The sequence below is a fragment of the Notamacropus eugenii genome, chromosome 2 (assembly GCF_028372415.1).
Source record: "Notamacropus eugenii isolate mMacEug1 chromosome 2, mMacEug1.pri_v2, whole genome shotgun sequence".
Lineage (NCBI taxonomy): Eukaryota > Metazoa > Chordata > Mammalia > Diprotodontia > Macropodidae > Notamacropus > Notamacropus eugenii.
The window spans coordinates 68,849,190-68,868,092 of NC_092873.1; the positions used below are offsets into that span (position 1 = coordinate 68,849,190).

An 18,903-nucleotide genomic window follows, 5' to 3' on the forward strand; every position below is an offset into this window, starting at 1 on the left:
GGCTTCCTGTCTTTGAGTGATAGGTTCCTTCTTGGAGGCCTCCCATGGGCTGCCAGCACACTCAGCCCCTTTGGAAGCCAAGGGAAGATGTACACATGGAAGAGATTCTGTATCTGGGAGTGGGGCATGTGAGGAGGAAGCCTTTAGTCATCTGGAACTGAAGAGGAGGTGGTTTGTTTTTGTGTTTTTCCTAATGGAATGCCATCCTTCTCTCCAGCTGTTCTATCTATCTTTCCTAGGCTCTGCTGTTGGTCCCCCTACCCTACTGAAGATCAGTGAGTGGGTAAACTCTCCCTCCAGGATGCTGGACTCTGCAATGTGCTCCCCTTTCCCCAGCCATTACACGAGCTCCCCTTCCCTCATCTTCTAGTGCCCGCCCAGGAAAACCAGAGGCAAGACCTCCCCTCCTGAGTGGTTGGCAGCCCTTAGTAATGAGTTCACTCACCCTCTCACCCATCAGCCCAGGATCTCCAGGAGGGCCTGTGAGGCCTGGGGCTCCTCTGGGACCCTGAAAAGTAGGAGGAAGAATCACCATAGGGTAATTAGATTAGCTTTCAGGGCTTGGGGGTCTCCATTAAGTTCTCATTCATGCCAGAAAAAAGGGAAATCTTATGAGATCCAGAGAAGAAGTAGGGTGAGAAAATACAGTTGTGTCTTTCAAAGCAAATAAGGAGAGGCCTGGAGAGAATTTGGGGAAAGAGGGAGAGGAAGATCACATGTGTCCTGGGAAAAGAGGTCATTCCAGGGATAGTAAATGGGGAAGAATGTTTGGGGAGAGTTGAGAACTCATGTATAGGATCCAGCCCAGAATGCTACCTAGGATGGAACTCCCTATTCAGTAATAACTGCTGGGAAATCGGAAAAGGATCTGGCAGAAGCTAGGCTTAAACCAACATCTTACACCACGCCTCATTCCAAATGGATGTCTGACCTCCATACACAGTCATACTATAAAAATACATTGAGGAGAGAAGCAGATGAGTTGGGATAATTCTGCTGCCCACCCTTGGAGAATGAGGGATCTTCTGTGACCTTGACAACATTGAGGTACAGAGCAAGGCTGGATGCACCAGCCTTGGTGATTCACTCACCTCGATTCCTGGGGGGCCTTCATCTCCTCGGTAACCCTTTGGTCCAACAGGCCCAGCCTCACCCTGCATGGGAACAGAAGAATTCAACAAGTTTCTGGGGCCATGCTGTCCCAGTCAGGATGCCCCCCAAAACCTCAAGTGCCACCATCTTTGGCAAAATTGCTTCTGTTCGTGGATTTGGGAAGGTTGTTTGTTCAGGGAAACACCTTCAGGTGATGTTCTTGGGAAACCCCTGGATTCCTTCAGGTCTGATGAGCTAGTATGATCTAGCTTGCCTTCCACTGTCAGGGTTCTGGTCAAGTTGCATAGGAGTGAGGTTACTTCAAAAGTTGGCATATGAGGCCCAGGGGGATAAATGGGGCATTTGGGAGGGCAAGAGGGGAGCTTCCTGGGCCTAGCATCATGGCCTGTGCTGGAGTCACGGGCCTGGCAGAGAGAATAGTGTCCAGACAGAGAGGACCTAGCCTGTAAGCCCCCTTCCTACAGCTGGGCTTTGAGTTTTCACCCCTAGACCCCTAGGGTTCCCAAACAGGAAGGTGTTTGGGGTGAGGAGGCAGCGTGGGGTCAAGAAAGCCCAAGTTCAAACATTGTTCTGATTCATATTGGTCACATGACCCTGTCCTCTCTGAACCTCAGTTTTCTCCTTTGTAAAGTGAGAATGCTAATGGGTCAGACCTAACAGGATATTGTGAAGCTCCGATAAGATAATAGCACCACATAAAAATGAGTCATTTATTTGTTGGCTGGACGTGAGAGATCACTGGTGGGAGGACTCCATCCACCAGAGGTCATTGGGTCCTTCTAGCTCCCACATTCTTTGAGTCAAGCATTTAGAATGCAAGATCAAAAACAGAGAGAGAAGAGCTGGACTCAGACCCACAGAGGTTACCTGCCCGCTTTCCCCCATCCCCCTCCCAGACTGAGAGTGGGAGGGAAACTCAGGAGACCCTTATTCTACTGAAGAGGAAACTGAGGCCCAGGGAGATGAAAGGGACTTTCCTTTGGTTCCACTGGAGTGAGTCCAGAGACAGGCAGCCAGGATGCTGAGGGGGGGTTGAGACCAAGAAACTAGGGGTGCTTAACTTGGCAAAGAAAACACTCCAGGAAGGACAAAACAATGTGTTTAAGTCTCAGAAGGGACATCTCCAGGAGGGGGAATGAACCTTGTTTTGCTTGGCTCCAGAGAACAGAATGAGAAACAAACAGGGGTGGGAAAGAGGCACATTTGGGTTGGATGAGGAGAGTGGGGTGTCTGCTGGACGATGGGGTGTGGAGGTCTCCCAATAGCAGTGGCCTGACAACTGAGAATGCAGAAGGACCCACAAATCCAAAGCATTGGGATCAGGAAGCCACGTCTCAGGGGTTTAGTCTGTATTCGGATGTGAGGGGCATCAATAAAGGAAGGTAAATGGTGCACCACCTGATGAGGCTCCTGAGTCACTGTGCAGAAGGCCCAGCCAAGCCTGGGTAGCATCATCAGAGTTTCCCACAATGCTGAGACTGTTCCGTGTATTGGCAAGAGGTTCACAAAATTGAAGCTACAGTAAACCAAGGGGGCAGGAAGGAGGTGCCTGCAGTCAGCAATAGATCTCTTTGCCCCTGGGCACAGATTCTTGACGTTTCTGTTTTTCTGGATCTCACTCTTTCTAGATTCTGCCCTGTTCTTACTTTTCTTCTTGTGAAATGAGCTTCCTTTGGGGGCTGCATCTCCTTTGACCTCTTCCCTTCTTTTTACGTTTTTATCAGGGGGTTGGTGGTGAGATGAGCAAAGGGAAACAGTGAGTTTGTGAATTTTCTCTAAGTAGAGCTCAGAAGATTGGCCCTGGGAACCACGCTGGAAGCTGAGCAGGGTCTGGTTAAATAGAAACTTCAGCCTGAAAACTTGGGGACACCATCCCTCAGGGATGCCACCCTCCCCCACACACACCAGGGTTTGGCTGCATTGGTATCATTGGGGCTGTGTCTACACTTGTAGCCAGTTTTGTGTGAAGGATCTGCTCCATTTAGATGGCTCACTGAACTGGAAGCTGCTTGAAGGCAGGGTTGTCTTAGGAAAGAGGGATGGGTTGGAGACTGGGGATCAGAAGAACAAAGAGAAAGCTATTGCCATGGCCTTGCCCAGAGGTGCTGAAGGTGGGCACCCAGGGGACAGAGTGTGGAGGCAGAAAGGATGAGATCTGGCAACAGAGCAAGTGGGTGGGCTGGGAGTTGGAGAGAAGATGTGGAGGAGCCTGAGCTTATGAGTCTGGGTGAGGGGGGCAACTGGGAACAGGAGGAAGCGGGGGCTTTGCAGCCAAGGGCTGTGAGGTAGGATTGGCCCTGCTGGCCTCAAAGGGGGAGAATGAGGGAAATGAGAGAAAGCCAAAGAGCTAAAATTAGGTTTATATCAGGAATATTTCTGAATGATCAGAGCTGTCCCAGCACAGAAGGGGCCTCCTTGAGAGGTGGTGGCCACCCTCATTGGAGGTCCCCAAGCAGAGGCTTGGGGATATTGGCTTGTCAAGTATATGGGGGGGATTCCTATCAGGGTACAGGTTTGACCAAGTGGCCTGAGTGAGGTCCCTTCAAACCCCGAGATTGTGTGGAATCCTGATGGTCATTAGCCACAGTAGCAGAAGACAATCTGATAACCCATGGGAGGATGGTGCCTTTTACAGAACACTCTTGCTGTTAGCCTCCTGGCCCCTGACAATACTCCTGTGGTGGAGTCATGGTGGGTGTTAACCCTCATTTTGTGAATGAGGACACCAAGGCTTGGTGGAGTGGTCTTGTCGCTAGCAGTAACCAGTCTGATGCAGTTCTGGAGGAGGCATGAGGGGGTGAGGTAGGGGCATTTCCATTAGGTGCAGCCCCCTCTAGCTCTATCAGTCTGGGCTTGGCTCCTGATTTCAAGTCCGGGCTCTTCTTGGTTCCAGACCCAACATTATCCTTTAAGGTCTAATGTCCTCCCTCCTTTAGATTTGAGGACAGTTCACTTTCAAATCAAAATCTCATCTCCTTTGGACTCGTTGGACAGTTTCAGCAAAAAGAGACAAAGGGTGAACAGGCCCTAATGTACCCAGACTGTACCCAAGAGAGGGAGGAAAGGGGGCTCATTGACTATGCAAATCACTGAAATCACCTCAATGGATTTGGAAGGCACTTTCAGGCAGATGAAGGTGGGAGCCTCCTGAGGCTTTTGAGAGCAGACAGGGAAGTTGTTTGCATAGGCCATCATTCAGGGCCCTTGCGTAGGGAAGAATTAATTCTATCCCTTCATCTGTACTGCATGAAGCCAAAATAAATACCCACAACTTAGGCTCTGGCCCAAACTCCAAGTTCAAAGAAATTGGGACAGCTGTCTTGGAGCCAGGGCCCCAACTCCCTGTCTCCACCCTCACATCCTTGCAAGATGTCTGCCGGGGGCCAGCATACCCACAGCCTGTTGGGCACCACACACGGTCTCCATTTAGAATCTGAAGGCAGGGGTTCAGAAGCCAGGTGGGCCACCTGTTGCATGGAGGTCAGCTTGCCACAACTGTTTCCCTTTTCTGGGCCTCCTCAGTTTCCTCCTCTATGAAATGAAGCAGTCAGACCAGATGCCCTTTGGAATGGAGGCACTGGTGTGTAGAGCTCTTGGAGACTTTGGATATCATATGCTCCACCTCTGCCACTTTATAGAGAAGGAGAATGAGGCCCAGGGTCACATGGCTAGTAAGGATCTGAGGTGGGATTTCAACCCAGGTCTCCATGGCTGCAAGTTCAACACTCTTTCTATTACACAGACCTCTGGGGACTCTTCTGGCCTGTCACTTGAATGTGAGGCAGAAGTGACTTAAGGTAAAGACCAGTCATCCTGAAGAGAGACATCTGGTAGGAAGTAGGGCCATCTTCCCTCCCATGAAGACTAAACAAATGCTCCCCACCCCTCTGTGCCCTGAATTGTCTTCCTGGACCTGTTTGGTCCTTCCCCATCCTTCTGGCCTGAGGGAAAAGTCCATAGTCGGTCCACATATGCACACAACCAGTCTTTCCAAATAGGAAATGAAAAGGAGCCTACGTGCGACTGAGCCAAATTACTTTTAGAGCCCCCAGAACAATCTGGCGTGACTAACCCCTCCAAAATATTTAGGTTTCACATCTGTTGACTCTCTGGCCTCTTCTTCAGTCCAGGAAGGTCAGACATGAACAGGGTGTTGAATACTCCCGGTAGTCACGTTTGGGGAGAGTTCGCATTGGTGAGTTTCTAAAAATTGCTCTTGGAAGGTCCAACTGATAAAGACGCCCCTTCCCAAAGCCCCCATTCGTCTGAGAGGAGTAAGGGGTCCAGAAAAAAAGAACTCTGGCAAGGGAATGCAGAGCAGAGTGGGCCAAGAGGCTGGGGGAGCCAGGCTCTGGATCTGTTGAGATTGCCATCATTGACCCTAGGGGTAGCATCTAGATATAGAATAAAAGAGGTGGCAGGGGTCTTACCGGGTCTCCAGGGACTCCAACAGGTCCTTCTCGGCCCTGGTCACCTTGTGGGCCCTGCTCACCCTGGAAGGAGAAAAAGAAGGTTCTAGAAATCCATACCAATCCCAATACCAGCACCAAATGCCAACATCAACCCCAACCCCATTATCAGCTCCAATCCAAATGACAAGTGTAATCTCCACTTCAAACCTGACCCCATACTAGCCATCAAACTGACCTGAACCTCAACCCCAGCCTCTACATCTGCACCAACTCCTAGACCAACACTGCATTCCAGTCCAGCTCACAGAGCAGGTAAGTGAAGGAAGAATGCTAAAAACCCATGCCGTGGTCTCCTTGAAGCTCTCTCTCACAAAACAGGTTTCTAGAATGAACTTTTAGACCAAAGGTTCTTAACATGTTGTGTGTCAAAGATCCCTTGGGCAGGCTGGAAAGCCCATGGAACCCTCAAAATCATGTTTTAAAATGTATCAAATAAAATGCCCAGAATTTCAAAGGAAACTAAGTATTTTAAAATAAAGATATAATTTTTTCAGGTGGTTCATAGACCCTTTGAAATGTGTCCCCAAACCTCAGGTCAAGAACCCTAGATTTAAGCCCACGTGAGCCAGATCACTGATTCTTGGTATTTACTCAGGGGGTTTTTGCTCTCTCTTTAAAACTTCATGGTCCCTAATGAGATACAATCCCTGGCTTTGGCACCTCCTCTAGTTACTGAGGTTGAGTCTTTGGGCCTCAGTTTATTCCTTTGTTCAATGGGGACTAGGTGATCTCACTGACCCCTTCCAGTCATCATACTATGATCTTTTGCTCCCAACTGTCTGTTGCTATAGCCATGGGAGTTGTGTGGGCATGGAAAACCATGGTGGCACCAGGACTCAAATTATGTCTGACACCAGAACCCAAGAGGGAACTGCCCTCAGCTCCAGATGCCCATACCAAGCTCTGCTTGACCCTCTCCATTTGACCTTTAGAAAGCTAAACCCTGTTCACAGCAGAGGAGAGGGCCTCCAGGAGGGAGGCAGCCTCCCTCCTCACCATCAGTGGCATTTTCCAAATAACCCAGCTAGAGCAGGCTGTCTCCCAGGAAATCTGCCATCTGCTACCACATCCTGCTCCCCTCACCCCAAGGACATAACCGTTGCCTTGGCTGGTCAAAATTATGGGGCATTGAGCCCAGGGTCCTGTCGTCACAGTGGCACCAAAGGACACACTGGGGAGGATATCCTTGTTCTCCTGTGGTTCCCCACTCCCCCACCGCCAGAATTCCAATTATCCTTAGTAACTCATTACAGAGCTCCAAGAGCATCCAAGAGTCTAGCCCAACCTTTTTCTGAATCTGTGGTAACATCTTTGCCAGAAGTTCAGACACACCAGGATAGGATCATTGCATTGGCTAAAGCCTTAAACCTAGACCATTTGTAGTTGACAGAAAGACTGTACCTAGATAAGAGATGTGTGGCAGTTGACTCAGGGTCCCCAGAGCACAGCAAAGGAAGGAAGGAGGAAAGGAAAGAAGGAAGGAAGGAATTCTACACTTAAAATGTTTGTTGTCTCTATTTTGGATTATCCTATAGTCACAGACTTTCCCTTCCCTTCCCTCCCTCCCTCCCTTCCTTCCTTCCTTCCTTCCTTCCTTCCTTCCTTCCTTCCTTCCTTCCTTCCTTCCTTCCTTCCTTCCTTCCTTCCTTCCTTCCTTCCTTCCATCCTCCTGTCCCTGCTTCTCTTCCATCTATCCTTCCTTCTTCCCTCCCTCCTGCTACAGCTTCCATTTCTAATTTATCAGTCGCCACATAGACTTGGATTTGGAGAATCTGGAACCTTTAACCATTTCCAGAAGCCTGGAACTGAAGCCTGGTGAGTCCTTCCTCTCCGTAAGAGAAAAGACCAGGCCCTTATTCCTGCGTGACTGGCCAGGGACCTCCTGCTGCTCCCTGCTCTGCCTCAATTCCTTTCTCTGTCAGGGGCAATTGACTGAGATATTCTTCTCTGTGGGCATCCTTATGAATGAAACTGTTGATTGAATGAAAGCCATCTTATTTGATCACTTCAGGGGCACTTAGGAAGTGAGCCTACAAGGCAGCTTAGTGTCATGGTGATGGCTGCTTTGATCCCCTCTTTCTACACCTCAGGCCAGTGGCCTTGCTGTATTTTCCAACCTCTACAGCCAGCTGCACAGCATGACCACCACGCCCTAGGGCCATATTGACTTTGGCCAAATCTGTGGGACTATACGTTAGACCCAGGGATGATTCAGTTCCCAGTCAGACCCACAGAATACTTTCCTGCTGACTCCCAGAGCCCTGCTGGGAACTCAGCTCTCTCCCTAGGGAAGCTGTGGCTGACAGCCCCTTCCCACACACCACTCCTACCACTCCTATAGGGATGGAGTTTCCAGCCTCCTGCTCATGCCATCTAGAGCACATGCCCCATGAATACCCAGGGTTTGGTGCTGCCCTCATTCCCTGAGCTCTCTGCCACTTGTGATGGCTTCCCAAAGTTGAGTATTCAGGCCTACTTGGAAATTAATCTTCCTTTCTAGGGATAGAGACATAAAATTATTGTGCTTTTCCACACCTGCACACATTCAGGGGATCAGCTCAGGACACACCCCAGGGTCCCAAAGGTGATTGAACTGCCCTGTGGATGTGATGAAGCTTCAGCTAATTAGGGGCCTTGCTAGTTTATCTAGGTGGGGGGTGGCATTGGGGCACTTCTGTCACTCATTCAATGGGACAACGACCGTTATCTAAAGGTGCATCTGATTTCCTTAAATTGGAACCAAATGATTTGAAAAATGACTTACAGGGTCGCCTCTGAGTCCCCGCACACCAGGAGTTCCTCGTGGGCCTCGTTCTCCAGGGCCACCCTATTCAAAATGAGGCAAAGCAATGAAAATTCAGCATATGCAGGACCACCTGGGAGGGAGCAAAGGCCTTGACTTTGAGTGTGACTGGTTGTAGGAGTGTTGGTTACCTGTCTAGCCCAAGTCCTTTGGCACATTCCACTACCTACTATGACCAGTGGGACTCTTACTTCAATATCTTAGCTATATTTTCAAAGTGTACCATCATACCAACCCTTTCGCTTCTTAGGCCCTGGTCTAGGATGCCAAGGGGCATTGGGGTATAGTCAAACACCTGGTCAAAACATACAAGTATTGGTCTGAGTGTTCTCCTTTTCCAAGGCCACCATGGCATTATTTAGATATGATGCCCATGAGGAAACTGCCAATCAGTGAAGAAAGTCAATTAAGCTGGAGCTTAACATCATGTCAAAAGTCAAAAAGATCAGATGACCCCTGCCCCTGGGCTTACACATGGTGACCCCAATGAGCACATCTGTCCCACAAAGAAGTTGATCTTACCCTTTCTCCTGGGGGTCCATCAGGTCCAGGATTTCCCTAAGTTGAAAGTAAGACACTCATTGAGGATCTGACCATAAAGCTCAGCCTCCCCAGACAAGAAACCAAGACAGGAGCTGCATCTCACTTACCTCATCTCCTTGTTCTCCTTTCTCTCCAGCAGGGCCCGGTTCTCCTGGTTGACCCTAGGAAAAAAAATGGACGTGAACAGATGAAACGCCACCATATATTGTTGACTTGGAAAAATCCATTGTGTTTTGGGCTAGGTCCTGCCCTTACCTCCTCTCCTGGGGGTCCTGTATTTCCTGGTCTTCCAGGCTCTCCATCCTCTCCAGGCGAGCCCTAGAAAAAGACCACAGGGATTTTCATTATGTCTGCATGGGCATGTCTTAGGCAGCAGCATGGTGGCCGTCTCAGAAAGTGATCCAGAGCTAATAGCCCTTCCTGCCTCAACAGAGCACAGTTCTTTATTTCCCCAAAGATAGTATCTACAGGCCTCAAGTCCTGAGGGTGCATTGTCTAACATTTGCTCTATCTGCATTCAGGCCAGTTTGTTTTGATTAAATTGGCCATTCCATTCAGTCAAAGAGCCAGTCACCTCAATGAAACGAAGACTGGCTTGTTTAGTGTGGTGTGGACATAGCCTTCCCCTTCCTCAAGTGTGTGTGTGCATCTGAGGGCATCTGAGTACTCACAAGCAGGGTTGTGTGAAATGGCACTGAGGGCATTGCATGGTCCTGCTTCTGATGAAGATGGAAATATTTAGCAGATGGTTTCATCCAGTTCCCCTGCTTAAGGTGATGCGTGCCTGCCTATCTGGGGCAGCAGTGCCCCATGCTTCATTTCCCTAACACAATTTATTAGGATAAAAAAGGTGCCAAAGGGCACAAAATTTTCCCCTCATCTGGAACTGATCTCTTGAACCAATTTACTTTCATCTGTTTCCTTTTTGAGCCTGTGGCTTTCTAAAGCCAGACTGTTCAGGAAGCCTCAGTATCCCCTTCGGCTGCTATTTCAACATGGGATTTCTAGGCGGAAACTGGAAGCCAGGCAGGCAGCATGACCTTAAGGGTCAGTGTGGTCACCCATGAACATGGAGGGTGCCATTCAGTACCTAATCACTGCCCTGTCTCACCAGATCCTTTGCAACCTCTCAAGGACTGTGAAGAGAAAGGAAAATGATGTAGGCAAATGAAGAGGTAGGCCCTGCCCACTTGGCTGCAGAGAATTGATGGTGCAAATTGGGACATTTCCGCTCATTTCCCTCTTTCTCTGCTCCTCTAGATAGTCCCCGGGGAGGACCAAGACTAGAGTGAATTTGACTCCTCTGCACTCCCATGGTACAGTGCTACAGCTCTGCCCATTTCCTACCCAACTTGCGTATTCTGGTCTCAACACCTTAGCCCCTGGTACTGGGATGTGGTACTGGACCCATAGCTCCTGAGAGTGGCATGGCTGGATGGAAGATTCTGCAGATTTTCACGTTGTGCCCAAGGGAATGATCTGATGTGGGAAGGGGGTTCTAGAACCTCCTCTGTTCTTGAGTCTGGTGACCTGGGCAGCCCAGCAAGGGAGACTGTATCTATTCATAGCTTGGGCTATGGTGGACCTGGGACTGTCAACCTCCCAAGAGACCCCATATCTGTTGTGCTCTGTTCTGAATTGGACTAATGCTCTCTAAAGTTCAGCTTGATCTTAGCTGGTGTCCCTCTAGGGAAGTGCCAGGGGTCACTAAACCCTCTCTGGCCCCACTTCCTCTGGAACCTGGATGCCATCAAATCATACATGTACCACTGCATGTTCTTACTTGCCTGTCAAGGATAAAAAGGATGAGAAAGTCCATGTGTGTCTAGAGGACAGAGACCACCCAATGGTGAGAGCTGCCCTAATAGCCAAAGAAAGTTTTCCCTGAGAAACCTTATAGTTCTTCAATAAGTGAGAATTTACTGGGAGGTAGACTGGGGGGGGGGCAGGATCTGAGATTTCATGGATCAAGGAGACTGTTAGGGACAGTTTCTCTCCTCTAGGAAACATCAGCAATACCTCTGTGGTTTCTAGTCTTAGAGACTTGCCTGGAGCATTGAGGGGAAATTACTTGTCCAAGGTCATACAGTCAGGATGTGCTAGAGTAGCATTTGAACTCAGGTCTTCCTGGCTCCACAGTCAACTCTTTGTTCTCAGCTGGGAGGGACTGCCTGACTCCTGAGTCTCTTGGATCCCACGGGGTGAAACAAATGTGGAACTGAAACCATGGCTTACCTTTGCTCCTTTGGGGCCAAAAGAACCTGGGTCTCCCTTGGGCCCAGGGGGTCCTTGTATTCCCTGTGAAAAAAGACATGGCCTTGTCATCTACTTCAATCCACTGCTTGATGGGATCAGAAGCTCCCTGCTGCCTCTGGACTAAATTAGCCTGGAAGGACAGGCAGGGCTCAAGACACTCTGCTTTCCTCACTTGCTGTTACAACCTGAATGACCTACTTGCCTCTACCACCTCCATGCCTTTGTACAGGCTGTTACTGCCACCATCCCTGAGAGGCTCTTCCCCTTGGCCAAATTAGCTTCTTTGCAGACACAGCCCCAGGGCTCCCTTTTCCATCAAATTTCTCCTGATGCCCAGAGTGGATGGTACACTTCCCCCAGGGGATATCCCAGGTATAGTTAACCCCATTTTGTAGATGCAGAAACCAAGGTCCTACAGCTACTTCATGTCAGGGTTGGGATCTGAACAGAACATTGGCTTTCTCTAAGGATTAATGACCCAAAAAGTCAGTAATGGTGCAAATCCTCTCAGTCTGGTGATATTTTTCCTATAAGACTGAAACCATGAATGTCTATGCTGGAGGCCTCATGGAAAAACATGGTTAAATCCCATTTAAAACTATGCAACTTGAGCTCAGTACCAGCAGACAATGCCGCTCACCCCCTGCCCCCCCTCACCCTTACTCTGCTGTGAACTTGCCACTTCACAGGCATGAAAAGGTTTTGAAGAAATGGGCACAGATTAAACCATGGAGCTTCCCTCTTCCTTCAGGGTCTGCCACTCACCCAACCAACCTCTCAGCAGAGAAGCCAGCGGTGGTCTGGTGGACCTCCCAAATGCTCTCAGGCCTTCTATGGCCCTAAACTCTTCTGGGGAGATTGGGTGTGGGTGGAGGAACCCCCCTCCCATTGATAACTAAGGCAGCCCCAGATGGGCCAGAAAAGGGCCAGCAAGATGAGGAGTTTCCTTCCTTGTAAGTGCCCAGATTCTAGCACAAGCTGGCTTAGAGAACTCCTCATCTCTCCACTCCCCGCCTTGGTGACTTAAAATCTAAGTTCTAGGGCAGAAACCCAGGCCTCAGAGCCATACTATCTCTGAAAGCTTCCTGGGGTAGGCCAACACCTGGTAGAGGGGAGGACAGGGGGCAAGAGGGGAGCTAAGGAGGTGGCTCCCCACTTCCTCCCTAGGCCAGCTCTGAAGGCCTTCCCCTGGGACAACCAGACCTTGGACCAGTCATTCCTCTCTAAGCCCTGTGATCCCTGGTCATCTCTTTGTATGTGGGTGAAGTCAACCTTCAAGGAAGAACTCACATCGAATCCTGGGGAACCCTTGCAACCTGGCAAGCCAGGGAATCCGGTTTCACCCTGTAAAGTGAAGGAAAGAAAAACTCCTTAAATGGTGGGTGCACTCCAAGAAAGACCCAGCTCCACACACCATATGGTCCCATGGTTACTTTTCAAAGTATCTGCTCTGGAATGTCCTAAATGAGGTCGAGCCATTGTGGATGAGTTTAAGGACAGGCTTGTTCCCGGAGCCTTTAAAGCAAAAAGTGACTGACTTGGACCTGTCCTCCCACCCTACACCAATGGATTAGAGCTAGTTGCCCCTGTTCACAGGCTCCAGGTCTACCTGCCTTCTGTCTGGACTGTGTGCAGGCAGGTGACCCAGGCTTGGTAGTGCCAGCTAACGAGCCCTGTACTGGGAGATTCTCCTGGTTTTGTATGGAACTGGCTGCCCCTGATAGAGACTGACCTTCTGCCCGTCGATGCCGTCAATGCCACGCTTGCCTTTCTCACCCTACAATAGAAAAAGGCACATGTATGTTCACCAAAAGGCACTGCCACATTGAAGCAGAAAAGAGAGAGGCTGTGAGTGACCAATATCACAGAGAACTGACCTTGTAACCTTTAGGTCCTCGAGAGCCCTGTGGAAATAGAGAGGGAGAGGATTGAGGACAACCTAGAGAGAAGATCCTCTGAACAGTTATGGGCCCGAGGTCTCCCCTGGTGTCAAAGAAGCTTATCAGGAGGCAAGGCCTCCTGCCTCTTGGGAAGGGACAGATTTGAACCCAGGTCCTCTGCCTCCAGGTCTTGCTCTTTTTCTTCCTATTTACTGTCAGAGAAGAGCCGCAGGCCTAGCATCTCACTCCTGGGTGGCTTATGATGTGGTTTCTAGCTGACACATATCTGAGACACATCTCAGCTGTATCCCCCACTTGGAGTAAGGGAAGGAGAATACAAAAAAAGAAGGGAGAGGCGAAATTTTGCCTATTTTCATCTCCTCCTCCTTTTACCATTCATGAGAACTCCATCCTCACAAGTGATTGCTTGCATAGGTAGCAGCCTCAGATCTATACTTAGTCGCGGGGAGCTTGAGAGAGGAACAAAACTCAAATTCACCTTTATTTGGACTCAGCTCAGCTGAGGTCAGACCTAGCATCCAACCCCAACCTCTGGCCTGCAGGTGATCTGCCTTAGATGCTTCTGGCTGGAAAGGCTAATACAGAGCCTTCTATAGCTGAGCCATGTCCAGGACCATGCCAAGGAGGGACAAAGAGGACCACAGAGTGATCCAGTGCTTACCTTTTCTCCCCGTGTTCCTTTTTCTCCCTAATGGTCACAATGAAAAAAGGAGGAAATGGTTAATCACAAACTGAGAATGTGAATACAATGATACCAAAGAAAAGGCGACGTCTGAGAAAGGGGATGCTTACATACCTTCATTCCTTGGTAACCCACAGGTCCAAGATCACCTTGTCTTCCCTAGGGACAAAAACAGCATGACTCATTATAAACCTTCCATGGGAGAGCCTGGTGCAAGACCCTAGAGAGTGAACATCTTCATAGTACTGCCAGCTTTAGACCCAGCTTTCTTAGAAAACAAGATGAGTTCTTGGCTAATTAGCCCAAGAAGAAGAGGCTGACCCATGACTAAAAGTGGCAGTGATTACTATTCAGTGATGCCAAAAGAGTCAAACCTCAGCTAATATTTATTATTTTTAAAAGTATTAATTAAATTAATTAAAATTAAGATCTAACATTAATACTCAAAGTACTTAATGAATGGGGTTACTTTAATTTGTGGGTACATTTAGGCTAATCATTGTTTAACTATTAGGTAGAAAATCATTCTAAAAGCAATGGTTCCCATTCCAGCCTTAGCAAGCAGAGAGAAGTTCTTTGTGATCTAGTGATATCCTTCTGAATATCAAGCCCAATTACAGGGAAAAAGACGAACAACATAACAATACATTAAGAGTTCTGGTTGATTTGGATTTTTAAAAATTTAAACATTTTGAATTAATATTATTAATTATAATGGTCTATGCTTTTCTTTCTTTGCTTTATCCTTCCCTGGTTTAGGTATCAGGACTATATTTGTCTCACAAAAAGGAAATGTGTTTTTAAACCACATTTTCTGCATGGCTTCCTAGCCATGGAGTTCATCTACGCTCGGGACACCCAGTTCATGGGGTTGTGTCCTCCATGGGAGAAGGGAACCTTCTGTTACTGCTCCAGGAGAGAGCAATGGGAGATGCTACTTTGGCCATAGAGGTTGAATATTGTGGTTTCTGAGGGAGGCGGGAGAGAGAAGTCCAAGAGAAGATTACAAAAAGGACTGTCATGGAATATGGCTGAGTGGAAAGAGCAGAAATGACTTAGTGTTCAGTAAAATGAGTAGGAAAGCTACACCTCTCAGATAAACAGGCTTCCAAATGAAAAAGGGAAGGACAAAAACTACCTTTTTCCCTTTTGAGAACCACCTGCTTAGTAAAGAGCTCTCTGTAATGCTGACCCTATTTATTGGAGGTAAATGCTCCACTTGGATTTCCATTTCCACAGGCCCTCCCAGGTGGGAGAGGCTGAGTCACAGCATCCCACCTTTTAGAAAGGTTATATTGGGCTTGGTGTGGCAATGAGGTCTTGTGGTCACTGGCATTCTCAAACTCCTCAGTGTCCTGCCTCCACCTCCCACCCCTAATCCAAATAGAAATGAAGTCTGCCTGGTGTGCAGGAAAGATACTGGGTGGGAGAGGACTCTGTAGGTGGCATTATTGTATCTTTCTACCATGTTTTTTCTCTCTCTTCCATGTTGCTCTTATATGGTCAGAACTAAAGGATCCTTGGAAGCCCCAGGGGAGCAACTACTGCCCAGCTCAGTGGTCATAAGTGTTGGAGTGTCCCTACCATCGGCTGTCACTTCTTTGACTTGAGATGAATTGAAATTCTTCTTTCATCATCATGTGTTACCTGCTCACTTTTCACTGCAGATAAAACTTGCCTTTCTAGGTTGACTACCACTGATAATAGCTATTGAGATGGTGAGAAGGCCCGGATTGTTCCTGCTAGAGGCAAGGGATGGTATTTGCACTTCTCCTTTCCAAAAGTCCAACACTGTTCTAGAATTGGCCACCAATTAGCATATTGGGCACAACCTTAATCTGTTCAGATGGTTCTTTTCCAGTAGAGGTTGGACTTTTCTTTTCAAGGGTCCCCCAGAGAAGAGGAAGCCTTTGCTTGATGAACTCTGCTTATTCTGTTGGCCTCAGAATCTACCCACCATCTTATACATCCATTGTTTTCACTATGTCCTGTGTCCAATGTTCCATCTTTCTGGGAAGACATGGTCTTGGAGGGCAGAAATCCTACCAATGGCCAGAGATCCAAAGGGAATCCAGAACAGTAATACTGAGAATAGCTACCATTTCTATAAGTTTTGCCAAGAGCTTTCCCCACATTATCTCACTTAAACCTCATGACCTTGGTTCTGTAGTTGCTATGGATTCCATGTACAAATGAGGAAATTGAGAGGGTAAGTCTTGCCCATGATCACACCTGGTAAATGTCTGAGTCAGGATGTGAACCCAGATTTTCCTAATCCCAAGTCTATTAGCTTATCTATTCTGCTACAGTGCTTCTCATAGACTCAGAGGACCAGACATGCAGAGCTGAAAAGCGCCTTGGATGATATATATGATCCTTGCTCCAGGGCTGGGAAGGATCTCAGAAGTCATGTAGTTCAATCTTGTCATGTTATAGAAGAGAAAGCTGAGGTCCACAGATGGAGCTTTCCCAGGGCTGCCCTGAGCACAGAGGAAGCGATGGCCACAGCTCCCTGACCCAACAAACAGAAAATCTGGATACTTACCGGCTCCCCGGCTTCCCCTTTCTCTCCAGGAAGCCCAGGCTTTCCTCTTTCTCCCTGGAATGTAAAATGCAGGTAAAGGTGAGAGAGAGGTTCAAATGTGCTCTCAAAGAAATGTCAGTAGCCAGCTTGGTTTGGCTTCCTCCCAAGTGACTCACAGGAACTTGTAACTATAAAAATCCTACTGGATTTTAGACTTCAGCAGGCTCCTCAACTCTAGAATGAGGAGGGGCTTAGAGATGGCTTTCCTTTCCCACCCTAGCACCCACTTCAGACCTCGTGGAGCCCTGTGATGCCCCTACACTAAGGATTTACTCGCTTTTGGCAGATGTGACTCATCTCCTCACTACAGCTCTGGTCAAGGGTCAATCAATCAGCCAACAAGAATTAACAGAGTGCCCACTCTGGGTGAAGCACCAGGGGCTACCAAGAAAACAGTAGAATTGTCTTTGCCCAGACCAGAGATTAAGAGCTGAGAGAAACCTTAGAGGCCAGCTGGCCCAACTCCCTCATTTTACAGATAAGGAAATTGAGGATCCTGGGCTGTTGTGGCTTGCCCAAGGTCACACAAATGGCCTAAGAGCAGGTATCATGTTTTTTGTAAAATTTCTATCTCTCTCTTTCCCTTGATCCCACACAGGGACTCCACCAAACACATTATAGCTATTTGATAAAAGTTTGTTAAATGAAGGGAGGACCCTCTTGTCTCTGCTACATAAAAAAGATAACAACAACAAACAAACCAAGGTATCAAGAGGCCAAGAAACTTTCCAGAATCCCAGGGTGTCTGAGGTGGACAGGGTCTTCAAGGATCTGCTTAGACCTGAGCAAAGAACCTGCTGAGAAGAGGCCATCCAGGGCTGCCTGGAGACCTCCAACAATGAGGAACTCACTACCTTTTGAGGTAGCCAGTTCTACTTGGGACAGTTCTCACTGGGGGAAGGTGTTCTTGATTAATAAAAAGAATCTCTGTAGCTTTGCCCTATCATTCCTCATCCTGTCATCTGGGTCCAAGCAGAAGAAGCCCAATCCCTTCAGGATAACATCTCTCAGCCAAATTCCCAGGGGTGGAATGAGCAGTTGGGAGTTATTTCCTTACCTCATGTCCGGGGTCACCACGCTGCCCAGGAGGTCCTCGAGCAGGCTGCAAATCAAGCATAAAAGAGCCCCTAGTTAGCACAGGGCCTGCTCGCCAAGATGGAAGCCAATAGCACATGGGGGGGGGGGGCTCAATGGAATCACACTTACCTGGCACTCGAAAGAACAGCACTGAAAAAAAAGTGGTAAATCCAAGATGTTAGAAATGAAAAGTAGAAACAGCCCCAGGTCCCCAAATACTCCTTTAATGACTGTCCTAGATGGTCCCCCTGCCTTGTCAGGGCCTCCCCTCCTCTGGGTTAGCTGCCTTGGAGGGCTAGAACCCTCCCTGCCTGCTTTATGGCAGGTGTAGATGTGGTGAGGGCGAAGACAAGATGGTGGAGAATGGGAATGGGAAACTCACCACTTGTTCTACGTTGTCTTTCTGAAAAAGGAAATAGAAAAGTTGGGTTAATTTCCACTTATGCATCGGCTCAAAGGCTGTGAAGTATCACGTCTGAGGCTTCAAGATAAGAGGGCCCAAAGAAGCAAAGATGAACAGCCCACTCACAATCATCTTGATGATCGTGTCAATCGTCTCCTTGATCAGCTCAGTGGAGTCACGGTTGAGATCCCAGTCAGCTGCGGTAAAGTTGCGCCGGTATGTGTGGTCTGTGGCAATGATGCTCAGCCTGGCCTCCTGGAACCCAGAAAGATGGGGACCAAGTGAGATCCCACAGTACCCCCAGTCAAACGGCAGCCTGTATGTGCCTTTGATGACCTTGAGTCAAGGACAGTTTGTAGGTCTGCTTGGGTGTCAGGTGGGGATGTGGAGGGGGAAGGGGCTCCCCAGCATGTCTGTCACATTATGGATGGTCCAGCCCCTCTTGGCCAATTGGCCACACTCAGATCCAGGGGATGTCACATTTTTTCATCCATCCCCTTTCTACTTTTTCTTCCTCTCCTTTCTTCTCCTGTCCAATTTTCCTTTCCGGTTTAGGACTAGAAAACCAGAATGGCAGGTATAGAGTAGAAGTGGGTGAGACAGGCATCCGTGCTCAGACCTTTCCCATTTTGTTTCCTCATCTTCATCCTGACCCTCTATCTTCATCTTACTTTAGTCAATGGTTTTACTGAATTACTGCTACTGAGAATGTGATTTTTTTAAAGGCACAAGAGAAGTGACTTTGTACTAAGATAAGGAGGTGAGTTCCTCACTTGCTCCTGGGAAAATCCATTGGAGTCTCTGGTCTCTCTGATAAATGGGCCTCTTTTTCCTAAGCTTCTGGTCTGAAGAAATGTTTTTGTTCTTAAGTAACTGGTGATGAAGGGAGAATTTAATTAAAAATGATGCTTGTAACAGCCCCCACTCTCATTTGAGAGAGCCCCTTAACCTCTCTGGGACTCAATTTCCTTTTGTCAAGATGGTCACTAAGATTTCTTAAATCCGTAAGCCTGGGATTTTTCTTTGCACCTTCCTGTGAGACTGTTAAGGCAGATATGATTCTCATTTT

At 48.2% G+C, this 18,903-nt stretch overlaps 1 protein-coding gene across 1 annotated transcript in view; it reads right to left on the reverse strand.

Annotated features, from left to right (window-relative positions):
• The window catches only part of COL6A1 (collagen type VI alpha 1 chain), a 42,849-nt gene that overhangs the window by 14,138 nt on the left and 9,808 nt on the right, over positions 1-18,903 (reverse strand). Inside the window, exons 5-22 of the mRNA XM_072640798.1 lie at positions 17,961-18,089; positions 17,814-17,834; positions 17,561-17,581; positions 17,412-17,456; positions 16,316-16,369; positions 13,885-13,929; positions 13,750-13,776; positions 13,065-13,091; positions 12,920-12,964; positions 12,478-12,531; positions 11,167-11,229; positions 9,187-9,249; positions 9,039-9,092; positions 8,911-8,946; positions 8,350-8,412; positions 5,544-5,606; positions 1,092-1,154; positions 446-508 (exon numbers count right to left, since the gene is read on the reverse strand). Coding sequence (XP_072496899.1) covers positions 446-508; positions 1,092-1,154; positions 5,544-5,606; positions 8,350-8,412; positions 8,911-8,946; positions 9,039-9,092; positions 9,187-9,249; positions 11,167-11,229; positions 12,478-12,531; positions 12,920-12,964; positions 13,065-13,091; positions 13,750-13,776; positions 13,885-13,929; positions 16,316-16,369; positions 17,412-17,456; positions 17,561-17,581; positions 17,814-17,834; positions 17,961-18,089 — 936 coding nt within the window. The remainder of the gene's footprint in view (positions 1-445; positions 509-1,091; positions 1,155-5,543; positions 5,607-8,349; positions 8,413-8,910; positions 8,947-9,038; positions 9,093-9,186; positions 9,250-11,166; positions 11,230-12,477; positions 12,532-12,919; positions 12,965-13,064; positions 13,092-13,749; positions 13,777-13,884; positions 13,930-16,315; positions 16,370-17,411; positions 17,457-17,560; positions 17,582-17,813; positions 17,835-17,960; positions 18,090-18,903) is intronic.